At 41.1% G+C, this 18,702-nt stretch overlaps 1 protein-coding gene across 1 annotated transcript; it reads left to right on the forward strand.

The window, feature by feature from the left end:
- The first annotated feature begins 1,432 nt into the window (after window positions 1–1,432).
- On the forward strand, window positions 1,433–18,702 carry LOC118787959 (inner centromere protein). Its single transcript, XM_036543746.1, has 21 exons — window positions 1,433–1,550; window positions 2,878–3,021; window positions 3,495–3,602; window positions 4,031–4,716; window positions 5,534–5,582; window positions 7,280–7,331; window positions 8,360–8,510; window positions 8,788–8,833; window positions 10,317–10,404; window positions 11,079–11,219; window positions 11,563–11,580; window positions 13,725–13,834; window positions 14,013–14,133; window positions 14,591–14,713; window positions 15,115–15,302; window positions 15,449–15,548; window positions 16,089–16,190; window positions 17,074–17,136; window positions 17,490–17,552; window positions 17,798–17,951; window positions 18,474–18,702. Exons 2-21 carry the CDS (start codon window positions 2,882–2,884, stop codon window positions 18,650–18,652), a joined length of 2,682 nt encoding a protein of 893 aa, XP_036399639.1. The 5' UTR covers window positions 1,433–1,550; window positions 2,878–2,881; the 3' UTR covers window positions 18,653–18,702.

Below are 18,702 nucleotides of genomic sequence, written 5' to 3' on the forward strand. Positions count from 1 at the left end.
AACCATGTAAAATCATAATAAAAAGAGAATTGGAAAAAAAAGAGATTTCCATTTTACTTTGAGAGATTCAGACCACATACCTACTCTTTCTCTTCTGAATAAAAAGATTTCAAATAAATGTGTGTGCTGTAAAAAAAAAAAGTATTATTATAGCAGTATAACCATTATTGTCTTGTATTATTGTCAAGTAGACGTCTGCATTGTCATGCAAATATTCCGTTTCAACAGTGTAATAGTACAACGTGTTTCAATAAAATCATTTACTTCTGTGTTTTCTAGCTAATTAGCTATTATTTTCAGAGAAACCCTAACATTTTACCAGCGATTTCCAAACCTCAGGAATGTGTAGTAGACCGGCAAAGTTACAGGGCACATGGCGATTTGTTAGTATTGAACACCGTAAGACAGGGGTCATTATTTACGGTCATTTATGTATGTACATAGGCGTCATTTACGCTGGGCACGCAGAGGGCATGTCCTCACCACTTTTTGTCGTGGCCCATTTCGCCCCCACCACTTTAAAAAGGTGTGAACACGTCGAACCCGTCGTTGTCTCCAGCACTTTTCAAAACAAACTGACGCCAATGTGTATGTACATGTGTGCGTGCACGTATGACCAATTCGCCCAGGATGCACGGTTCGAGGAAAATACGCAATTTAGCCATTAAATTATATTTAGCTTTAGCATTCAATTTACTATTTCAACTTCGCTTACTGTTGGGATGCAGCCCAGGAGAAGACTGCACGGGAGGGCATCAAAGCCCAATATAAACGTTTCACGAGAAATTTAACTGCTGAGATGAAGATTGACATGTTTTGTATTGAGATTTCTTTTGTCAATGTTGCGGTGCAGTGTAATTTGTGTTCAGCCTTCGTAGCCCTGCTTAATGTTTGGTAGCAAACATGTATCATACTACTGTACGATGTATCCGCTCTATCATGGTCCTACAATGGGTCCTACAATGGCCTACAGCCCTACAATGGTCACGCTCTGTCTTTAAATAATTGACTTTTAATTGTGGTTACAGAATGTGAAATACTTTAAATCACATTTAGTTGCCAAACTGCTCCCATATATCATCACTGGAACTTTGAACAAAGATAGGAGTGACAAGTTATAGCGTGTTGTTTCCTCAGCAATGCGGGCCGATATTTACTTCCGCTTTGACGTCACTGACTAAACTTTCATTCCATGTTTCGGATCTAGACCACACCCCTTTAAGATCAACGAAGCCAGCCCTCCCCTTTTTTATTTTGATTGGCTCCACAGTGAACTTCTGACTGTCAATTCTTCCGTAAGAGGCCAATGAATGACTACTTTGAGACGTCACGGAATATGGGTCCCGTGATTGGCTTTTGGAATTTTTAAACTCTCAAATAATTTTGAGCGGGCGGTTTAGAGAGGAGACAAACGAAAAGTAGCCACCTTGAAACGTCCGCAATTTATATTAATTTTGGATTAACCCGTTTGGTGTGAAACGGGGGATTTAAAGACGGGATCTTCGGCGGTGGTCCTCTTCGTATATAACATCCCAGACGGATACTGAAAGGTAGGTCGGTTAGATTTCTTTTTGGCAACTTTTGTCAAGTACGCTTCCGCAGACGCTCTCATCGAAAGCGATTTACAAAGCATAAAGTCTGCGTCTAATATAATGGCAAGAAATGTTGCAGAAACAGGATGCCGATGCTGTTCGTGATATTCCAACGTGTCAGTGCCACACAGTGTTGTTTTTAAAAACAACAGATCTTTTTTAAAAACATGTTTTTACATTTCATGCGCTTGTCTGTATGCCATCGCTAAATCGCATCTCCTTTAGCTTCGGCATAATGGAATACAAATAGATGGAGCTAATGTTGCAACGTTATAACAACGTATGCTGGCTAACGTTAGTTCAAGTTAGTTAGGAAGATACAGACATTTACATTTGATAAAATTGCCTTGCAGACTGTAAGTTATCCAAGTTCAATTCCTAGTTACCGTGGGTTGCATTTTTTAATATATATTTTTACTCCAACTGACTTGTTAACGTAAATTAGCTGCCCCACAAAAGCGGCAAAATGTAATCAGTGCTGACAAGGAATCTTCCTCGATTTTTGGGGGCCTTAACTATTCAGACAACTTAAGTTTTACCGTCAAATAAACTGGCCAGGATGTTGCTGGCTGGTGTTAGCTAGCAGGATCTTGTCAATTGGGGTGAAGCATTATGTCGCTGTTTGTCGACATGTGACATATTTGCACATATTAGCTATCTTTGCGTTTGAGGGAATAAAATAAATCATGGATTTTCAGTTCAGATTGACAAATGGGATCCGGTCTTTATTGGCTAGTAAGAAACATTAGCGCCGGTCAAACGCCGATCACATGGATTTTAAAAGCGAGTGGCAACAAAAGACGTAGAGAGACGTTAATGACGTGCACCGACGGCTTTTGGTTCAGTTTACGAATGTGAAAGATGGGTAACAGTCCGAGTGAGATCAAAACAGACCTCATACCTGCCATTTTCGTTTACTGTGATGAACTGGCTGATCAGCCTTGTCCGTAAGGTGAACGGTACAAAATGAGTCCTGTTCCTAGGTTTCACAGGTACATAGCGCCCCTCTGGTCAGACGCACGAAGATTTCCGAGGTAAACCTTGTGGAAGCAATACTGTGGTTTATTCGGGAGATTGAAAATAATGATAGAATTATGAGAGGCGGCACTGATGGAAATTGTCCCAGTCGGCAGAAGCAGAATGTGTACGTGGGCTTAAACTTAAAGCAGTGCAGATCACAGTATGGCCACCAGTAGCCTACGTCACTTTGCTCAAAGAACTGAACTGGCTTCAGTCGACTGCTACATCATCTATTTATTCTTTCTTTCCCCCTCCTACACATCAGAGGCATGAACTCCCTGCTGTCATCCACACGCTCCCTCATGGAGATGTTTGATGGGAAGCTGCAAGAGTTTGCCAGCAATGTGGAGAGTGTCCACATGGTGTGGCTGGAGGAAATCCAGCAGGAGGCAAACCGCATGTTTTCCAGGTAAGAGAGGACCCAGGCAGTCTCACAGTTAAGTGCTCTCTTTGCAGTGGTATGTACAGATGTGAGAACACATATAGCATATGGTGCAGACTGGTGAGGTTTCTCTGATGGATTAGTATTTCTGCTGCAATTTTTTGTAATATTGTAATGGAGCCATATATAAAGGAATAGTGAGAAACTAGTGGAAGTGTGCTGGAGGTGATATAGGCTTTAGCGGAAGGCCGGAGGAGTTTGGTCAAGTAATTGAGAAATTTGATTTCTAACAGACCACATCTTTGAGTAATTACTTCCGCCAAAAGATGAAATCAGCATTTAAGCTTTCATATGATGAACTGAGTCAACATTTGATAGGCTTCTTTTTAAAATGCGTTCTCACTATCTTTAGGTCTGCATTTTGTTCATTTTCTCCATTTATTAATTCCCATATATCCCGTGTACCTGTACTGAATGTAGATATTGTGACTCTCCTTTAGTGACTTTAGCGCTGAACCGGAGTTAATGCCAAAAACTCCATCACAGAAGAAAAGCAGCCGCAGGAAACGCGTTTCTATGGGTCGCGATGACGCTCACGGCAAGAGACGGTACGTGATGGGGAGGTAGAGACTTCACCAGAGCGCATGCAAGACCCCCTTGACTTAATGACTGTTAAAATGGTAGATGGTAAAATACACACAAGATAGTTTAATTTTGGCTTAAGGCAAAGTAGTTGAATGAGACTACCCAAGTAGTTTTAAATCACACATGGGTAAACTCAGGCTCTTCATAAGACACATCTATGGTGTAAGTTTCATCGCTGCAGCTGAATTTTTTCACTTTGGAAAATGCAGAGAGAGAGACCCACAAGCAGGACAATACCCCTTTGTTCGAGAGGGTCAAAATACAACTGATCTCCTCTAGATAGCCTAGATAGAAATAGCAAGCATGTCTTGACAAGTGCTTTATGCCAGTGCTGAACATTTGTCTGCAGAGAACATTGTATCAATGATTCCTCATGCCCTTCCCTCTCCAGCTTCTCCAAGGGAAAGCGCACCAACCTGCGGCGCTCCTCGGTGCAGACGCTCCAGCTGATCGCAGAGGATCAGGATGCTGCAGGCGCAGACGCCTCGCCACAGGAGACGCAGCCCAAGCGAAACGCCCGTCGTAACAAGCAGAAGCAGGAAGAGGAGCCGGCAGAGACAGAGTCTCCCGACGACAAGCCCGTCCAGAACTCCTGCCAGGAACAGGAAGAAGGGCTTGCCAAGCCAAGGAAGGCTCTGGTCCAGGCAGAGTCCTGTCCACAGACGCAGAATCAAGATGGCACAAAGCAGCAGCCAGAGGTGGTGGCAGCAGTTAGTGGGGAGCCTGCCAGCTCTGTCCCTCCGGCCCCAAGCACTTCCCATACTACCCCTGAGAAGCTGATGGAAGCAGTGGTGGAAATCTCAGCTGCTGAGCGCACCTCCGCCGACCTCCTCCAGAAGGCGGCGTCCCCCTGTTGCCGCACCGCCACCAAGCTAGCCATCGCCAGGCCCCCGGAGAGCCACGCGGCCGCCCCGAGCTCCCGCCGCTCCTCTGGGCAGCACTCCCTCGTTCTGCGACGCTCCCTCGCGGGCCTGCGGCACAGCATGACCCGCGAGTCTGTTCGCAGGGCCTCCAGGCGCTCCTTCCTCAAGATGAAGGCTCGCATGAACAGCTCTACCTGCAGCAGCAATGCCAGTGGTGAGTGAACTGCGGGGGGGACTTTGATTTATTCAGGGTTTACCTAATCAATGAGACATTGGAATGTCTAGTCACTGTGCAGTCTTAACCCTCCAGAGAAAATATAGCTGGATTTGTTGGCTGGCAGGTGTTAATTTTGGACCCTGCACCTAGAGCTCTGTGGCTTGAGTGTTGAAATGCTGCACATGCAGTCAGTCAGTGGCTGCTGTTAGCATTACACATCCCACAGTGCACTGCAGTTGCATAAACTCTGATGGGAGCGGTGTGACGAGGAAACCTGTTCGATGGAAACTCGCCCTTTACCACGGGAACGGAGCCAATTATGCTCCACAGCTGCAGGTTCTTTTCATTGTCGGGTAATGTTAATAACACTGCACAGATCCAAACATGCAGCGTCATCTGCTACAGGGCTCGGCCTTTACTTGCAGCAACCTCCTTTTTCATTGCTTTTTACCCCCCTTTATGCAACCCTGATTTGGAATTGGCAGTTGCATATTGGGCTTGTCTCAACCTGACAGCCTCTCATACAGGAATCCTGAAATAAGAAAAATGCAATCATCCTTCTGTTGATTGTACCAATCCATTTCTGCTTCTTATATTGTTAATGAATCGTTTTAAATCATTAATTTGAAATGGTTCATAAATTTTCCACTTTAAAAGAGAACAGTCAGTTAGTGGAGTTTGCAAATCAGGAGTTAAAACTCGTACATTTGCACCTAAATCTGACTATAACTAGCTGTATACTTGTGGATCTTAACCATTTATCACTAGTTACCATTGACTCTGATTTGCTGAGCTAATCTCTGCTTCATTTTAGGAGGTGTCTGTGTGGAAATGGAAGAGAAGGAAGAAGAAACCATGGAGGGGTGAGATTGTCTCTTAGTAATATTGCTCATGTGTATTTTTGTCTTCTCTTATTGTTACGGTCTATGTCCTTTCTGTCTTTCAAATGTGATTCATAGCACATCCAGCTGTGTTGTCGTATTTGGGTCAGATTATGCAAAATTGCAAATGGAATTACATGGGTTCTATTACAAGAGCCATACAGTGGATTTTCTTGTGATTTTAAATTACTCCTTAGTATGTAAGAAACACATCAACAATTTTTTTAATGAAAATAATTTAATAGAAATTACTATAAACTCCTCAGTGCTTCTCTCTGTCCTAGAAATAGACAGGCCATTTTCAATGGGAGTTTGGTCATTAATATTCAAGAGCAAATGCCCTAATTGGCTGACAATACTCACATAGTCCCCTCAGGCCCTCAAAACTTGAACAAACTTACATGGATATCTATCTCAGCAAGCTGGCTTGCTCAAAAGATGGCTCATGCTCATTGCCTGGAAAGTCTCAAGACTGTGCTGCTTTTTGCTATGAGCTAATTGAATGATTTTTCAGTTTGTAACTGGCAAGTCAAAAAAAAACGTAACCACAAGCAAAATGAATTATTTACTCTTATGGGTGTGGAGTCTTGCCAGAACTGGAGGAATGGGCAAGCATTTAGAACCAGTTGAGATTTAAGCCAGTAGGTGATGGTGTATAAGGACTGTGCTACACTATTGCAAGCAATCATAGAAATTCAGTAGATGGCCATGAGAGGGTGGCTTGAAGCTGTAGGTGAGGGAGTCTGCTAGAATGAGAGGAACTGACTGGCTACATAAAGCCATTTAGGATTTGTTTAGTCTGTAGTTGACTAGCCTCTGTAAGCACTGAGCAACTAGGCCATGAGAGGGTGGCTTGCAGCTCAGCTTGATCTTGGAACACTCGTTAATCTGGCACCAAATGATAAGATGCATTAATAGCTTTGTGAAATGCAGAGAAATGAGACAACAGTAACCAGGAACATTTCTATGTCGTCCAGCACCACAGGAATACATACGAGCCTTGTACAGGGGTATTTTACAAACTGACTGTTAGGCTGGCTCGGTCAGGATAGCCATCTCAACTGCCAAGCTAGCTAGCAAGAGCTGGGCACTGCAAGTTGGTCACTACAAGGCAGTCAGTAATCATACCCCCTCCCAGTACAGCTGGAACATTTTGTTAGTGAACATTAGGCAACACAGCTAGGGAAGTATGAGAAGGCAAAAAGGAACAATAATAGCACAATTTGGGGGCAGCCTGCACTCAGTGAAGGTTATAAGTTGCACAACGTGTAAGACCCAGATCTCCTACCATGATTCAGGTTGCAGCTAGAATGCAAGAAGGGAGAAGAAACTGGGCAGAAGCTGACCGCTTAATGTGCTGAGGTAGAAGGCTCTGCTCAAAGGCCATGACTCATGACTTCACTGGCAAAAAGATCTCAACTTGCATAGGCATTATACACAGTAAGGTGCTACTACAGTGGTATGTTTTACCAGTGTGGTCAAAACAGATCTCTGCCCAGGTGTGCAAAAAATTTTCTCAGTTGGTGAGCAAGATTTTTAGCATCTAATACCTGGTCTTGACCTTCCCAGCTGTTGTCCAGGTTTCGAAACTAGCTAGTGAACATGGTCAAGGGAAATTCTAATAAAGCTGGTAGCAAGAATCTTTCATTCTTTCATGTAGTCTGTCTTTTGTTTTGCAGTGTGTTACCAGAGCATCCAACTGAGACTGAACCAGATCCTCCACAACCAAAGGTAAGACTCCTACAATGCAGAAGCATGATACAGTTCAGTACAGAAGCAAGCTAATAATCCCAATCATCTGAACCTTTTAAGTATATTTAGGTGTAAGATTGCTGAGTTTGCAATACATTACAATCAGATAAATGTATGTCACAACAGTATTCATAAACACTGCCTTGTTACTTTTTAGTGCTTCTGTGCCGGAAATGTCAATAAACACCAGCTGTAGTGTGTGTTGGCTAATGCGAGATGGCTGTTACCAGAGGCTGCGTGAACAAATTAATGATTAGTTGAACGTTGTATAACCTGCGACTGCAGTCTTCTTAAAAAAATGACAGACTAACTTGCTAGCTTCTTAATGGCTTTAAGCAAAATGACGCGCATGACAACTCAGTTACTCTGGTCAGTGACATCAGAAGACTGGGATGTTTGGTGTTAAAAATGGAAAACAAATAACATTGGTGGAGAGAACTACTTTGTCTGCTTTTTGTGTTTTTCTGGTATTTGTTTTTCTGATGCTTGTAAACATAGGTAGAAATTTCTTCTTTGAGATTCCCACGGGTTTTTCCACATGTCCCTTGAATGCTTTTTCCCAATTGGATTACTTTATTTACCATAATTCCACCATGACTTGAATGCAACAACTTCTAGTAGTCATTGTAGGCAGGGGAGGGAGCCTACTGTTGTGACACATCTCATTTAAAATGCTATTTGGAAACAATGTTTTGCATTGAAAGGTGCTATGCCTGTGTATTATTTACTAACACATCCACCTTTTCTTAATGGAAGAGCCATTTCTTCTGCTACTTCGCGTCCAGGTCATTGTCAATAGATGACATGGCTAGATTCAAAACCTCAAGATAAGAAACTTGCTGGCTCAGTCACTGGCACTGCCAATATCCTTTTATAAGTATATTTTACATTTAAAACCCAATGCATATGAATATATGAATTTGATTGAAAGGAAGTGCCGTTGTCATGGAAGGGGGATTCTGCATGCAGTTAAGTGGGGTAACCCTGCTTTTTCCTCTGCTGACCAGGAGAATGCAGTGGAGAAGAAGGACGAGGCCCCCAGTGCTGAGGGTGTACGGCGTTTCACTCGCTCTATGGCTCAGAACTCCACTCCTACTAATGCAGGTCCTGCTCCTTTACTCAGAGCAGAGAGAGGGAGCGCATCAGACTCCAGTTCGGGTATGTTGTCACGCTCAGCAGTGCTACCTTCATGGCCAATATGATATTGTAGGCATAGAAAAATACATCCAGGTCCAGAGGTCGCATGGTAGAATGGTAGTTCAGCTTTACACCACCTGTATTCTTTGTTCAAATTAGCCGGTAATTAGACAAGTTGAATAGCCTTTGTTTTGTCATTGTATGTGGGTTGTGTTCGTAAGGGAGTACAGTTGCCTCATGGATTTGCGTTGTGGGATTGTGGTGGTACAGTAACTGAAAACTCTGACCCTGTCTGCAGATGGCAGTGGAAAGAAAAAACCACCAGCGATGTCTTCTGGTCCAAGGTGAGTTGACATTTCTCAGTCCTTTTAAGCCAAGCACACTTACTGTTTTGTGATCACTTCCCTCTGCAGGTGGGCATTTGAAACTGCTCCCTATAACCACTGGCAACACTGATCATGATCAGGAAGCATTTGTGCATTTATTTAGAGGAGTATACATGAAACGATATATTGTGATGGTTCATGAAATTAGGCACGATCTGTTCTAATTATGATATAATTATGGATCTCTACAGAATACACCCCCAAAATGCACTCTTGGGTGTTAATTACATTGAACAGCAGAGGGTGCAATAACTAAATTGTTCAATCTTGTTTTGCCATACTGTAAGGCTTGCACTGGAAAGCACAATTTGAATGGGGGTATCTGCTTTTAAAGTTGAGTTTTGTCATTTATTGTAGAAATATTTATATTGAGATTTCATATATTGCATTTAAAATAATTCATTTTATTTACCATTTTAAAAATATTGTTTTTGCACATTTTATAGCTCAGGAATAAACCAGGAATGTTATTCAGTCATAACTCGTTTGCATTCAAATTTTGTTCAACATATTCTGATGGTGTCAAACTGTGAGCTCAATATCGTGCATTGAACTGTGAACTGATTGTATTGTTACACCCCTATTTAGCAAACGCTCATTTGGGGTGATTTACAGAAAGTGTAGGAAACCGCTTCTAAATACACATTTATTAAGGATATTCAGAGCTGCTTCTAAGAGTCCTGCTAAAAGCACTTGTAGGGTAAAAATCTCACATTGGAGTAGGTAATGGGATGTTTTTATGAAGCTTCTTACTCCTACTATAAGCTGGGAGTAAGACCATTTCCAGCAAGTAGATCTGTTTATTTTTCTGACAGATCAAGTGCTGCAAATTGATCGTAGTGATGAATTTTGTCATACTTGAGCTTTGCACCTGTAAGAGGTAATAGGGATGGAGTCATGGTTATTGGAGGTATGCCTCATCCCCAAGTAGGTGAAATCTTAGTAGGAAACATTGGTTTCAAATCATAAAAAAGTTGTCCCCATCAGCAAGAAACACAGTTTAAATTACTTTTATTAAATTGGTAAGCGGTGATGATCTGCCCACAGAGTGACAATGACTGACAAGGTCGATAACAAATAAAGTACTCTCCTCATCTGATGGGTATCTCTCTAATAGCTGTTTTCAAGTGTATGTCCAAAGATATTTAACTCCCAAAAATGGGTGCACACCACCTCAATGCAGTCATCTGACAGCTGCTCTTCACAGGTTTGGACAGCATTGAAGGTCTCCTAAATACCTGCCTAGGTATGAGTAGTTAAGTCTAAAGAAATTAGAAATTAGATTACTAAGTAATTAGATAACTAGGAGTAAGAGCAAGACCAAATATGCTTCACTCTCAGTATTGTCCAGCACTTGAGACCTACTTGAGACCTACTTGAGAAATGGGAATGGAGCCAACAGTCTTGTTTCTCTGTTCCTGCTTCTGCTCCCGATCTGTAGGTCCAGCTCCACCAAACGCAGAGCACCCGAGGCTGTAGAGGCATTGACTACCCCCAAAAAGAAGTCTTCTCTCCCCAAGAGCCAGACTGTAAGACATTTTTTTTCCCCAAAGCATACACATTTAACTAGCCATCTTAAACCAGAATTACCTCAGTAAATGTATAAATGGGTAACATGTAAAAATTGTAACCCATGTAAGTCGCTCTGGATAAGAGCGCCTGCTAAATGACAATACTGTAATATAATGCATTAGCTTGTTAGCATGCAAATGTGTGACCGTGCCTTGCAGATAACATGATATGGATGATTGGTGGTACAACTGGGCCATTAGTTGATGAAATTTATCAGCATACCATTGTAATGAAACTTCTCACCAATAATTCCTTGCTGGCAAGAAAAAAATATCATTTGTATAACCTTCCTCTAATTCTGATATCCACAATCTTGATTTTGTAGACTTTTGGTAGTGCGGTGAATAAGTCATTGATAGACATGGTCCTGTTGACTTTCCCATATGTTATTTGAGTGAGGAATAAAGTGTGTTTCTGGAGAATTAATTTTGCCTTGCACTTTGTCCCTGTTGATTGCTGTTTACTGCCCTAGTCATTATTGTAGTTGTTACATTTTCTATACGTTATCCTTGTTTGTATCTTGTTTGACCTTATCACTCTACCCCTCACACAGAACCAGAGCCCAGGTGCTAAGACAACACTAACAACTGTTTCTGCCTTAATTTCTTCAAATGGCCTTGTTTCTGTCCAGACGGTCAAGCCCAACATGAAAGCCTTCTTGCAGACCGTACAGAAGAACCAGCTACTGATGATGACTCCAGGATCAGTGGGCCGCAGTGCTATTGTGAAGTCCTTCATCAAACACACAACTCCGCTCAGAACAGACCTCAAGGTCAGTACACAGTGACCTTGTCAGTGTGTGACTGTTCTAATCATATTATACATATATATTTTTTTAAATTTGTTATCTAGTTGCATAGTTAAAAAGCAGCTCAGTTTGGAAACCCAGTCTTTGATTAGTGGAAAAAATACCATTTTAAATTACAAAGCTGCTATGCTAGTAAAGTGCCAACAACTCTTGTTCCACTCTGTTGCACTCTTAGCACAAAGTAAATGCAAAACAACACTGCCCACATTAGCTCAATTTCTACTATCATTTTTACTACCAAGGCTTTGTTGGCATCTTTGTCTTAAATCAGAATTGATTATCAAGCCTTTTTCTCTCCGTCCCTCAGCCAGGTGGCGGTTTAGTGGTAAGTGTGCACTGGGTTGTGTGCTGTTCCCTGATCACTTTGGAGCCTTTAAAAGTCACTAACTTGCTCTTTCCCTAGGCCTGAGTTGTGGGTCCCTTTTCTCTCTGGGCAGTGGTCATTCATCCTAATTACCTAACTCACTGTAGTGGTGTACATGATTGAGGATGGGAACATTAGTATAACATTAACACGTGAACAGTTCATCTTTGCCCCTTAAATGAGGAAAACCCCACACGGTTTGAAATGATAGAATAGGATGTTAAACAGCTATAGCCACTATTTTTGCTACATAAGGGCTACCTAAAAGTAGTGATGCTGGCCATTATTTTGGCTTCAGATTTGAAGATACTTTTAAATGAATGCATTATTACTTGTGGGTCCTCTGTTCCTTTCCTCAAATATAAGAATCAAAATTGGTTTCACTGCATTGATTTCTTTGCACTGTATTTGCACAGGATTTTAAAGGGACCATACAGTGTCTTTTATTGCAGCTGTAAGTCATTCCTCTAAGAAAAGTCGTATTTTTAGTAAATTTTTTCCAATGCTTCTCTGTCCTAGATATGGACAGGCCATTTACAATGGGAGTTCAGTCACATGCATGAGCCATTGTGCTGATTGGCTGACAATCCATGTGACAGCACAGCATACTCAGTCCAACTCTAAAAAGAACAGATTTGGACAGATCAGGAAATGTAGCATCTGTGATCGATCTGTTATGCAGTTAGATGTCTAGTGCTGAAATGCATATTCACAAGGAATTGTTACAAACATTAGCTGGTGACATGACATACACGTGTTGTGTGCGGAAAGTGTTGCCTTCACTACATCCGGTTACGTCCGCTACATCCTGTTCTGCGTTTGGGATTTTTAAACTTTATTATAACCTTATGACTACGGATGTATATGCGCACAGACGTTATCCGAATGGGTGATAAGCGGCGCATAACTGTGCTGTAATATTGTATGTGTAAACTAAAATGGTGTGTATAAATTTAGGCCTGCTATATTAATGTGGCTTAGTAATACAATTTGAACAATATTAGTCATGAGCAGTGCATGAAATTGATATGGAACTTTAGCAAATTGAGTACTTTTTTAATTACAGCAAATTATTATAACAAAAATGTTATAATATGTTTAGGTGTCTGCCTCTCTTACAACTACTTGAACTATCCATCTTAGACCTGTCCTGATCATTTATTTATGTATTTGATTACATGCTTACTGATTGCAGTCATTGAATGCCCAAACAGGAATTGAAATTCCTTGTGAATACCTGAATATTTACTAACCATAGCCTATTCATAGTTTGACCTATGCTAATCCTTAAAGATAGTAGATTATAAGACTATCTAACCATAAATGCTAGTGTTAGGTTGCTGTAACTTGTAGTGAGTAGGCTTTAAATAATTAACTAAAAGTCTTAATCTGGATGTTTAGTGAGATTATTATCTCCACTCCATGCATTAAAATTTCTGAGTAAGACGGCCTATTTTGTGATTGGCTAATGCCACTGTACTGTCCCTTGAATTGCATGAGATTGTGACATGAGCTAACATTTAGCTAAGTAACAAACACATTCATTAGTTAGGCCAATTAAAGATCACCAAATGGACATCCCTTACAACACAAAAATGTTGGCATATTAGATGTATGACTATCATATATTATTGTTTTTGGACTTGACCAGACTACAGACTAATTGTAGTTGTAGCAAACAGCAACAGTGACAAAAAGCAGACAGAAGAAGGTGGAAGGCATGAGGTGAAATGATTGCTGATCCTGCTAGGAAGGCAGTCTGCAACTATTCCATCTTTACTTTTTTGTGATCTATTTTGGGAATTGTTCAAATTACTTTTATATGCTTTGCACTCCATATTTATTCACACCCCTGCCTAAACAGAAATAAATACCCTCCCAAAGGAAAAAGTACACACATTTTTTATGTATGTGTACTAAAAAATTTTTTATATATTCTAGTACATTTATCCTAATAGCATTTCAAAGTGATAGTTTTCAGAAATAATGATTTATTCCATTTTATTGTGCATATTTTTATTTCTGTTTAGACAGGGGTATTAATAAATACTGAGGGTGCTGTCCATATCCTTTGCCTCCATACAAACAATCTCTCTCTCTCTAAGGAACGGGAGCGGTTGCGTCTGGAGGCTCTGAAGAAAAAACAGGAGCAAGAGAATGAAAGAAAGAAGAAATTGGAGGAAGAGAAGAAGAGAAAGCAGGAGGAGATGAAAAGGTCAAGATTTAATGGAATATTGCTGGTGTTGCTGTTGTCTCTATAGATTCACAGTTTGTAACAATAACTTTTTTCATTTAAATGTTCTAAAACACAACACAAGATGCCTGGTATAATGCATTTACACAGCTAAGCATAAGCATGTTTGGATATGGACTGGATCTGACCGCTTTTGTAGGAAGAGGGATGAGCGCCTGCGAAAGGTGGTAGAGGCACGAGTGAAGGAGGAGCAGAAGGAGGAGGAAAAGAAGAAGAAGATTGAGCAAAAGATGGCTCAGATGGAGGAGAAAAATGACAAGGTACAAGACTTCACCTGTGCCAGTACTGATTACTTTGTCATGCCCCCTTTCGTCATGCAGCCCTTTCCCTTAAAATACCAGTGAAGTACATGTGTGTCATGCTGTTCATAATAGTGATATACTGTGTGGGCTCCTTTTATGAACACAGGAATGTTAAGCAAATATAACATTGCACCACCTGTTTGTATTGCACACTGGCATTTGCACCAAACCAATACCTGCAAACAGTAGGTAAAGGCATTGATACTGCCAGTATTCTACCACAGTGTGAACTGGGGAGTTGAGCAATCAGAATGCAGATGAGCAGTTGAGTGCAGTGTAGATGTTAACATCAAAGATAACGTAATAAGCAGGATCACCACAAATATGAGCACACACACAGAGAAAGAAGTGTAAATTTTCCATGCATTGAAAGAAGCATAAAAAGAAAACGTACTAGCTGTCTTCTCGTTATCAGCTACGTGTGGAGCGCCTGGCAGAGGAGAAGGCTAAGAAGAAAGTGGCCACCAAGCGCCAGGAAGAGCTTGAACAGAGGAGAAAACAAGAGGAAGAGGCCAGGAGAAAGAGGATTCAACAGGCTGTAAGACACATGCTCCCCTCCTCAGTTATATAAGCCTTTGACAAATGTCAGAGGTATCATGGTGATAATGGTATTGTGACTATAGAATTGCAATATCAGAACTGAAAAACAGTACTTTTTGAGCTATTATTTCTTGATAATGGAATCACTATGATTGGATGACAATGGGTGGGGTGGGGGGCAGTGAAACTTGCAAGGTAGGGACCTGAAATTCATGCCATACTCAAGTAAAGTAACCTTTCTAGCACGCTCACATCCAAAACCTTTCTTCACTGAAAAGTGACCTTCTAGCTGACTCAGATCTTTAAAGTAATCAAAATGTGTCATGGGATAATTAAGCTAGTAGGCCAATACAATCACTGTACATTTTCTGTACATCCTTCTCTTCCTCTCTCTGTCAGGAGGAGGAGGAGAAGAGGCAGCAGGAATTGCTTGCTAAGAGGCAGGCAGAGGAAGAGCAGGAGCGGGCCCGCAAGCTAGCAGAGGCTCGCCGTGCCATGGAGCTGAAGAAGGAGCAGGAGAGAGAGAGGGAGCTGGAGCGCGAGAGGGAGCGGGAGAAAGAGCGGCTACGACAAGAGGCAGCCGAAAGGTTTGTGTCACTAGCATTTTGTGTGCGCCATAACATTTTAAGATGGTCATTATTCAGCAGTTGATTTGCTAATGCCTACAAGTTTCCAGCCTTTACATAAGTTCCTTGACTCGTTTAAGAGAATGTGGCCAATTCTTTGTCTATAGGGAGAGATTAGAGAAAAAGAAGGCCCTGGCACTCCAGAGGGAGCTAGAGAAAGCTGCCCGGGAGAAAGAGCTGAGGGAAGCTGAGGAAAGAAGGAAGAAGGTGAGCATATTAGGGACACTGCCACTTCAAGATCTGGCAGTCCTCAAATACTGCTGTCACTTTTTTGTGTGTAACTGGTTACATGCACATTAACACTCCAGTGTTAGTATTCTGATTATGAGAGAACTTGCCAGCACATATGGAAGAACATATGGAAGTTTTCTTACCCTATGTCCCTAAACTCTGCCATTGAAACCCTCTCCTATAGTCCCGCCTGTGCATTTCATCCACTGCTTCAGTGTTTTGGTGTGGCATAAATGGGAAAGTGAAACTGCAGAATCAATTATACTTCCTCACACTGTTTCCCATCATTGAGAATATTGATCTGATGATCGTTTGCAATAAGCCATTTTGCAAAGATGTGCTGAGGTAATAATACAATACCAAGCACCTTCTGAGCCATAACACCAAATTCACACTTGTCTTTTATGGGGTCTGTTTGGATTGCCCTGGTGTATAACAGGAGTTGTGGACATGTGGTCATGTAGTCAGTGTCTATTCTTTGAAATTCCAATGTGTTGCTTTGCATTTCTGCATCAGGAGGAGCAGCAGAGACAAGCTGAGCAGGAGAAAGCTGCTGCTGCCGCTGCCGCCGCTGCTGCTGCTGCTGCTGCTGCTAAAATCGTCACCGTGGAGGTTCAGGTGAGCTGAGACGTTACTGTATACAGCATACACTACCAGGGCAAATGATATAAGGTTTTGAAAATTGGAAAAACAAGTCAAACACTCTGAAAATATTTTCAAATCCATATACATGTCATCTTTGTACATGCATGCATAGATTTGGTTCCATAAATGCATTCTTCAGCAAGATTCATGTTTACTCCCTTAAAAATGTCATGCAGTGTTACCATAGTTGCTTTTAAAATGAATTTTCTGTTTGCTATTCTCTGTATTATTTACCACAGACTGAAGAGATTAAATATTGATATTTAGCCATATACATTTTACACCAAAGAAAGTCAAAATATTTATTCATGCATGTTACTATTGTGCTATTCAAATATCTAATTATACTATATATATATATTTTAATGTTTATCAACAAATTCTTGTGAGAGAAGAATGTCACAAAATGTCATGTAAAAATGACTGCATCTAATAGTAGCGTAGATAAATACATCACCATATGATCAAACCATATGAACAGACTGGTTACACCATGTGACGTTTGATTTATTCTTAGGCTTTATGGCTTGATATTTATAATCTGCCAAATGTAATTACATGTTTTGCAAACAATATTAGTGCAGTATGAGAATAATTTGTATTTTTAGCAGAGTTTGCATATTATGGCAGATAGTATGGCATTTCTTTGAGGGCAGGATACATTGAACTACCTTAAAACTAGATCATTTAAAAATGAATAGTGTTATTCCAAGAGGTGTATTCAAGAATATGTCAATACCAGATTGTTTTTGCTATGTGCAGCCAATGGTTTCAATGGGACTCAAAACGGTTTAACGGGAAATGTCAACAACTTGCAGAAAAGTTACTGAATTTGTCAATTTGTGCTGTCTTTTAGAAATCACCCATGAAGTCTCCTGTAGGAAAGGGACCAGGACTGAATGTGACTGTGGATGTTGAGGTACAGTGGTAAAATGAACATTGGCTCAATGTTTTGTTTTGTTTGTTTAAACAGAAGAACAGTTGCTATAATAGCAAAGCAGTATTGCTTCTATAATATTTGCAAGCCATCAACCACATTCCCCAAAAGTAATGAAAGTCATTGAATACAAGCTAAACCCAAGAATTAATGCAGAATATGTATCAAAACCTGGTTTTTCCTTTGTGGAGCCAATGATGTAAACAGGGCTCAAAAAGTGGTTCAGTAGGAAATGTTAACAGCTTTCAGAAAGTGTGAACTACTTACAGAACTGTAACTGTAATGGCTTACTTAGTTAATGTTCATTATTTTAATAGTTTTGTGCTGTTTTTTAGAACTCCGTTTTGAAGACTCCAGTAGGAAAGGGACCAGGACTCAATGTGACTGTGGATGTTGAGGTATAATGAGTCACTGACTATTTGCTCATGTATATGCAGCAACAGCATTGCTGTGATTTATGTGTGTGTAATGTATACATAGTGTGTGTGTGTGTGTGTGTGTGTGTGTGTGTGTGTGTGTGTGTGTGTGTTAAAAACAAAAGATAATAGCAAAGCAGTATTTCCTGCTAATTGTAAATCTTCAAGCAATGGGTAGAAGAACAAATCCGCTTAATGCCTTACGTCAACACCCCTCTCCCTGCCAGAAGTCTCCACAGTCATATGAACTCACTCCAAAAGGGGGGAACAAGCCAGTGGCTGTGAATGCCAATCCAGATGATTATGGGATGGACCAGAACAGTGATGATTCTACTGATGATGAATCTGCACCACGGAAACCCATCCCATCCTGGGCACAGGGTGAGGCTATTTTTGTGGATGTTTGTGCATAACATGAAGGTGTCTGGCTTTGAAGAATTGAGCACAGTGAATAAGGTTCTGAGATAACGGAGAACTGAGATTTCTGAGAACTTGAAATTTTGTACTAGAACTCTTAAACTTGTGTTCACCATGCTTCAGGCTCTGGCATTTTTTTAAAAAGCCCTCATCTGGGATAGACCTAAGACTGTCACTGTTTCATAGAGGCTTAATGAGAACCGTAGAATAAGATGCATTATCGGTTTGTATGGGGCTCTCACTGGACTGTCATTAAAATGTAGGTGCACGTAATATTGATATTAACCACCACTTCAGTGCAGTAAAGGGCTGTGCCATATCATGGACTTGTTACACAGTAGTACCACGGACACATACCACTGCATCCTCCTTAACGACTCAGATCAATAAATGTATCTGCATCTGTGTGAGGAGTTCCCTGGTGTAATAATTGTGATGCAACATTAGCGACTGACATCAGAATATCACATTTTCGTTTTCACGCAGGTCGACAGCTCCAGCAGGCCTTGCTGAATCAGTACTTCAATCCCGTGGATGTGGACTCTTACTTTGGGGAGATTGTGGAGCCAAAACTTGAGGAGATATTCAACAAGAGCAAGCCCCGCTACTTCAAACGTACCAGCTCCGCAGTATGGGACTTGCCTCCACAAGTGGGAACTTACTGAACTAGTCTGTCTGTCTGATTTTCCATGTATGTTGTATCTCTTATTCTGTA

Source organism: Megalops cyprinoides, chromosome 13, assembly GCF_013368585.1.
Source record: "Megalops cyprinoides isolate fMegCyp1 chromosome 13, fMegCyp1.pri, whole genome shotgun sequence".
Lineage (NCBI taxonomy): Eukaryota > Metazoa > Chordata > Actinopteri > Elopiformes > Megalopidae > Megalops > Megalops cyprinoides.

What these genes read in the sequence shown, in the direction of transcription:
- LOC118787959 (XM_036543746.1), top strand. Translation starts at nt 2,882, where the DNA reads ATGAACTCCCTGCTGTCATCCACACGCTCCCTCATGGAGATGTTTGAT. An exon ending in CTCTCCCCAAGAGCCAGACT is followed by an intron (nt 10,405 to 11,078) that starts GTAAGACATTTT and finishes GTTTCTGTCCAG; the next exon opens with ACGGTCAAGCCCAACATGAA. An exon ending in ATGTGACTGTGGATGTTGAG is followed by an intron (nt 17,137 to 17,489) that starts GTACAGTGGTAA and finishes GCTGTTTTTTAG; the next exon opens with AACTCCGTTTTGAAGACTCC.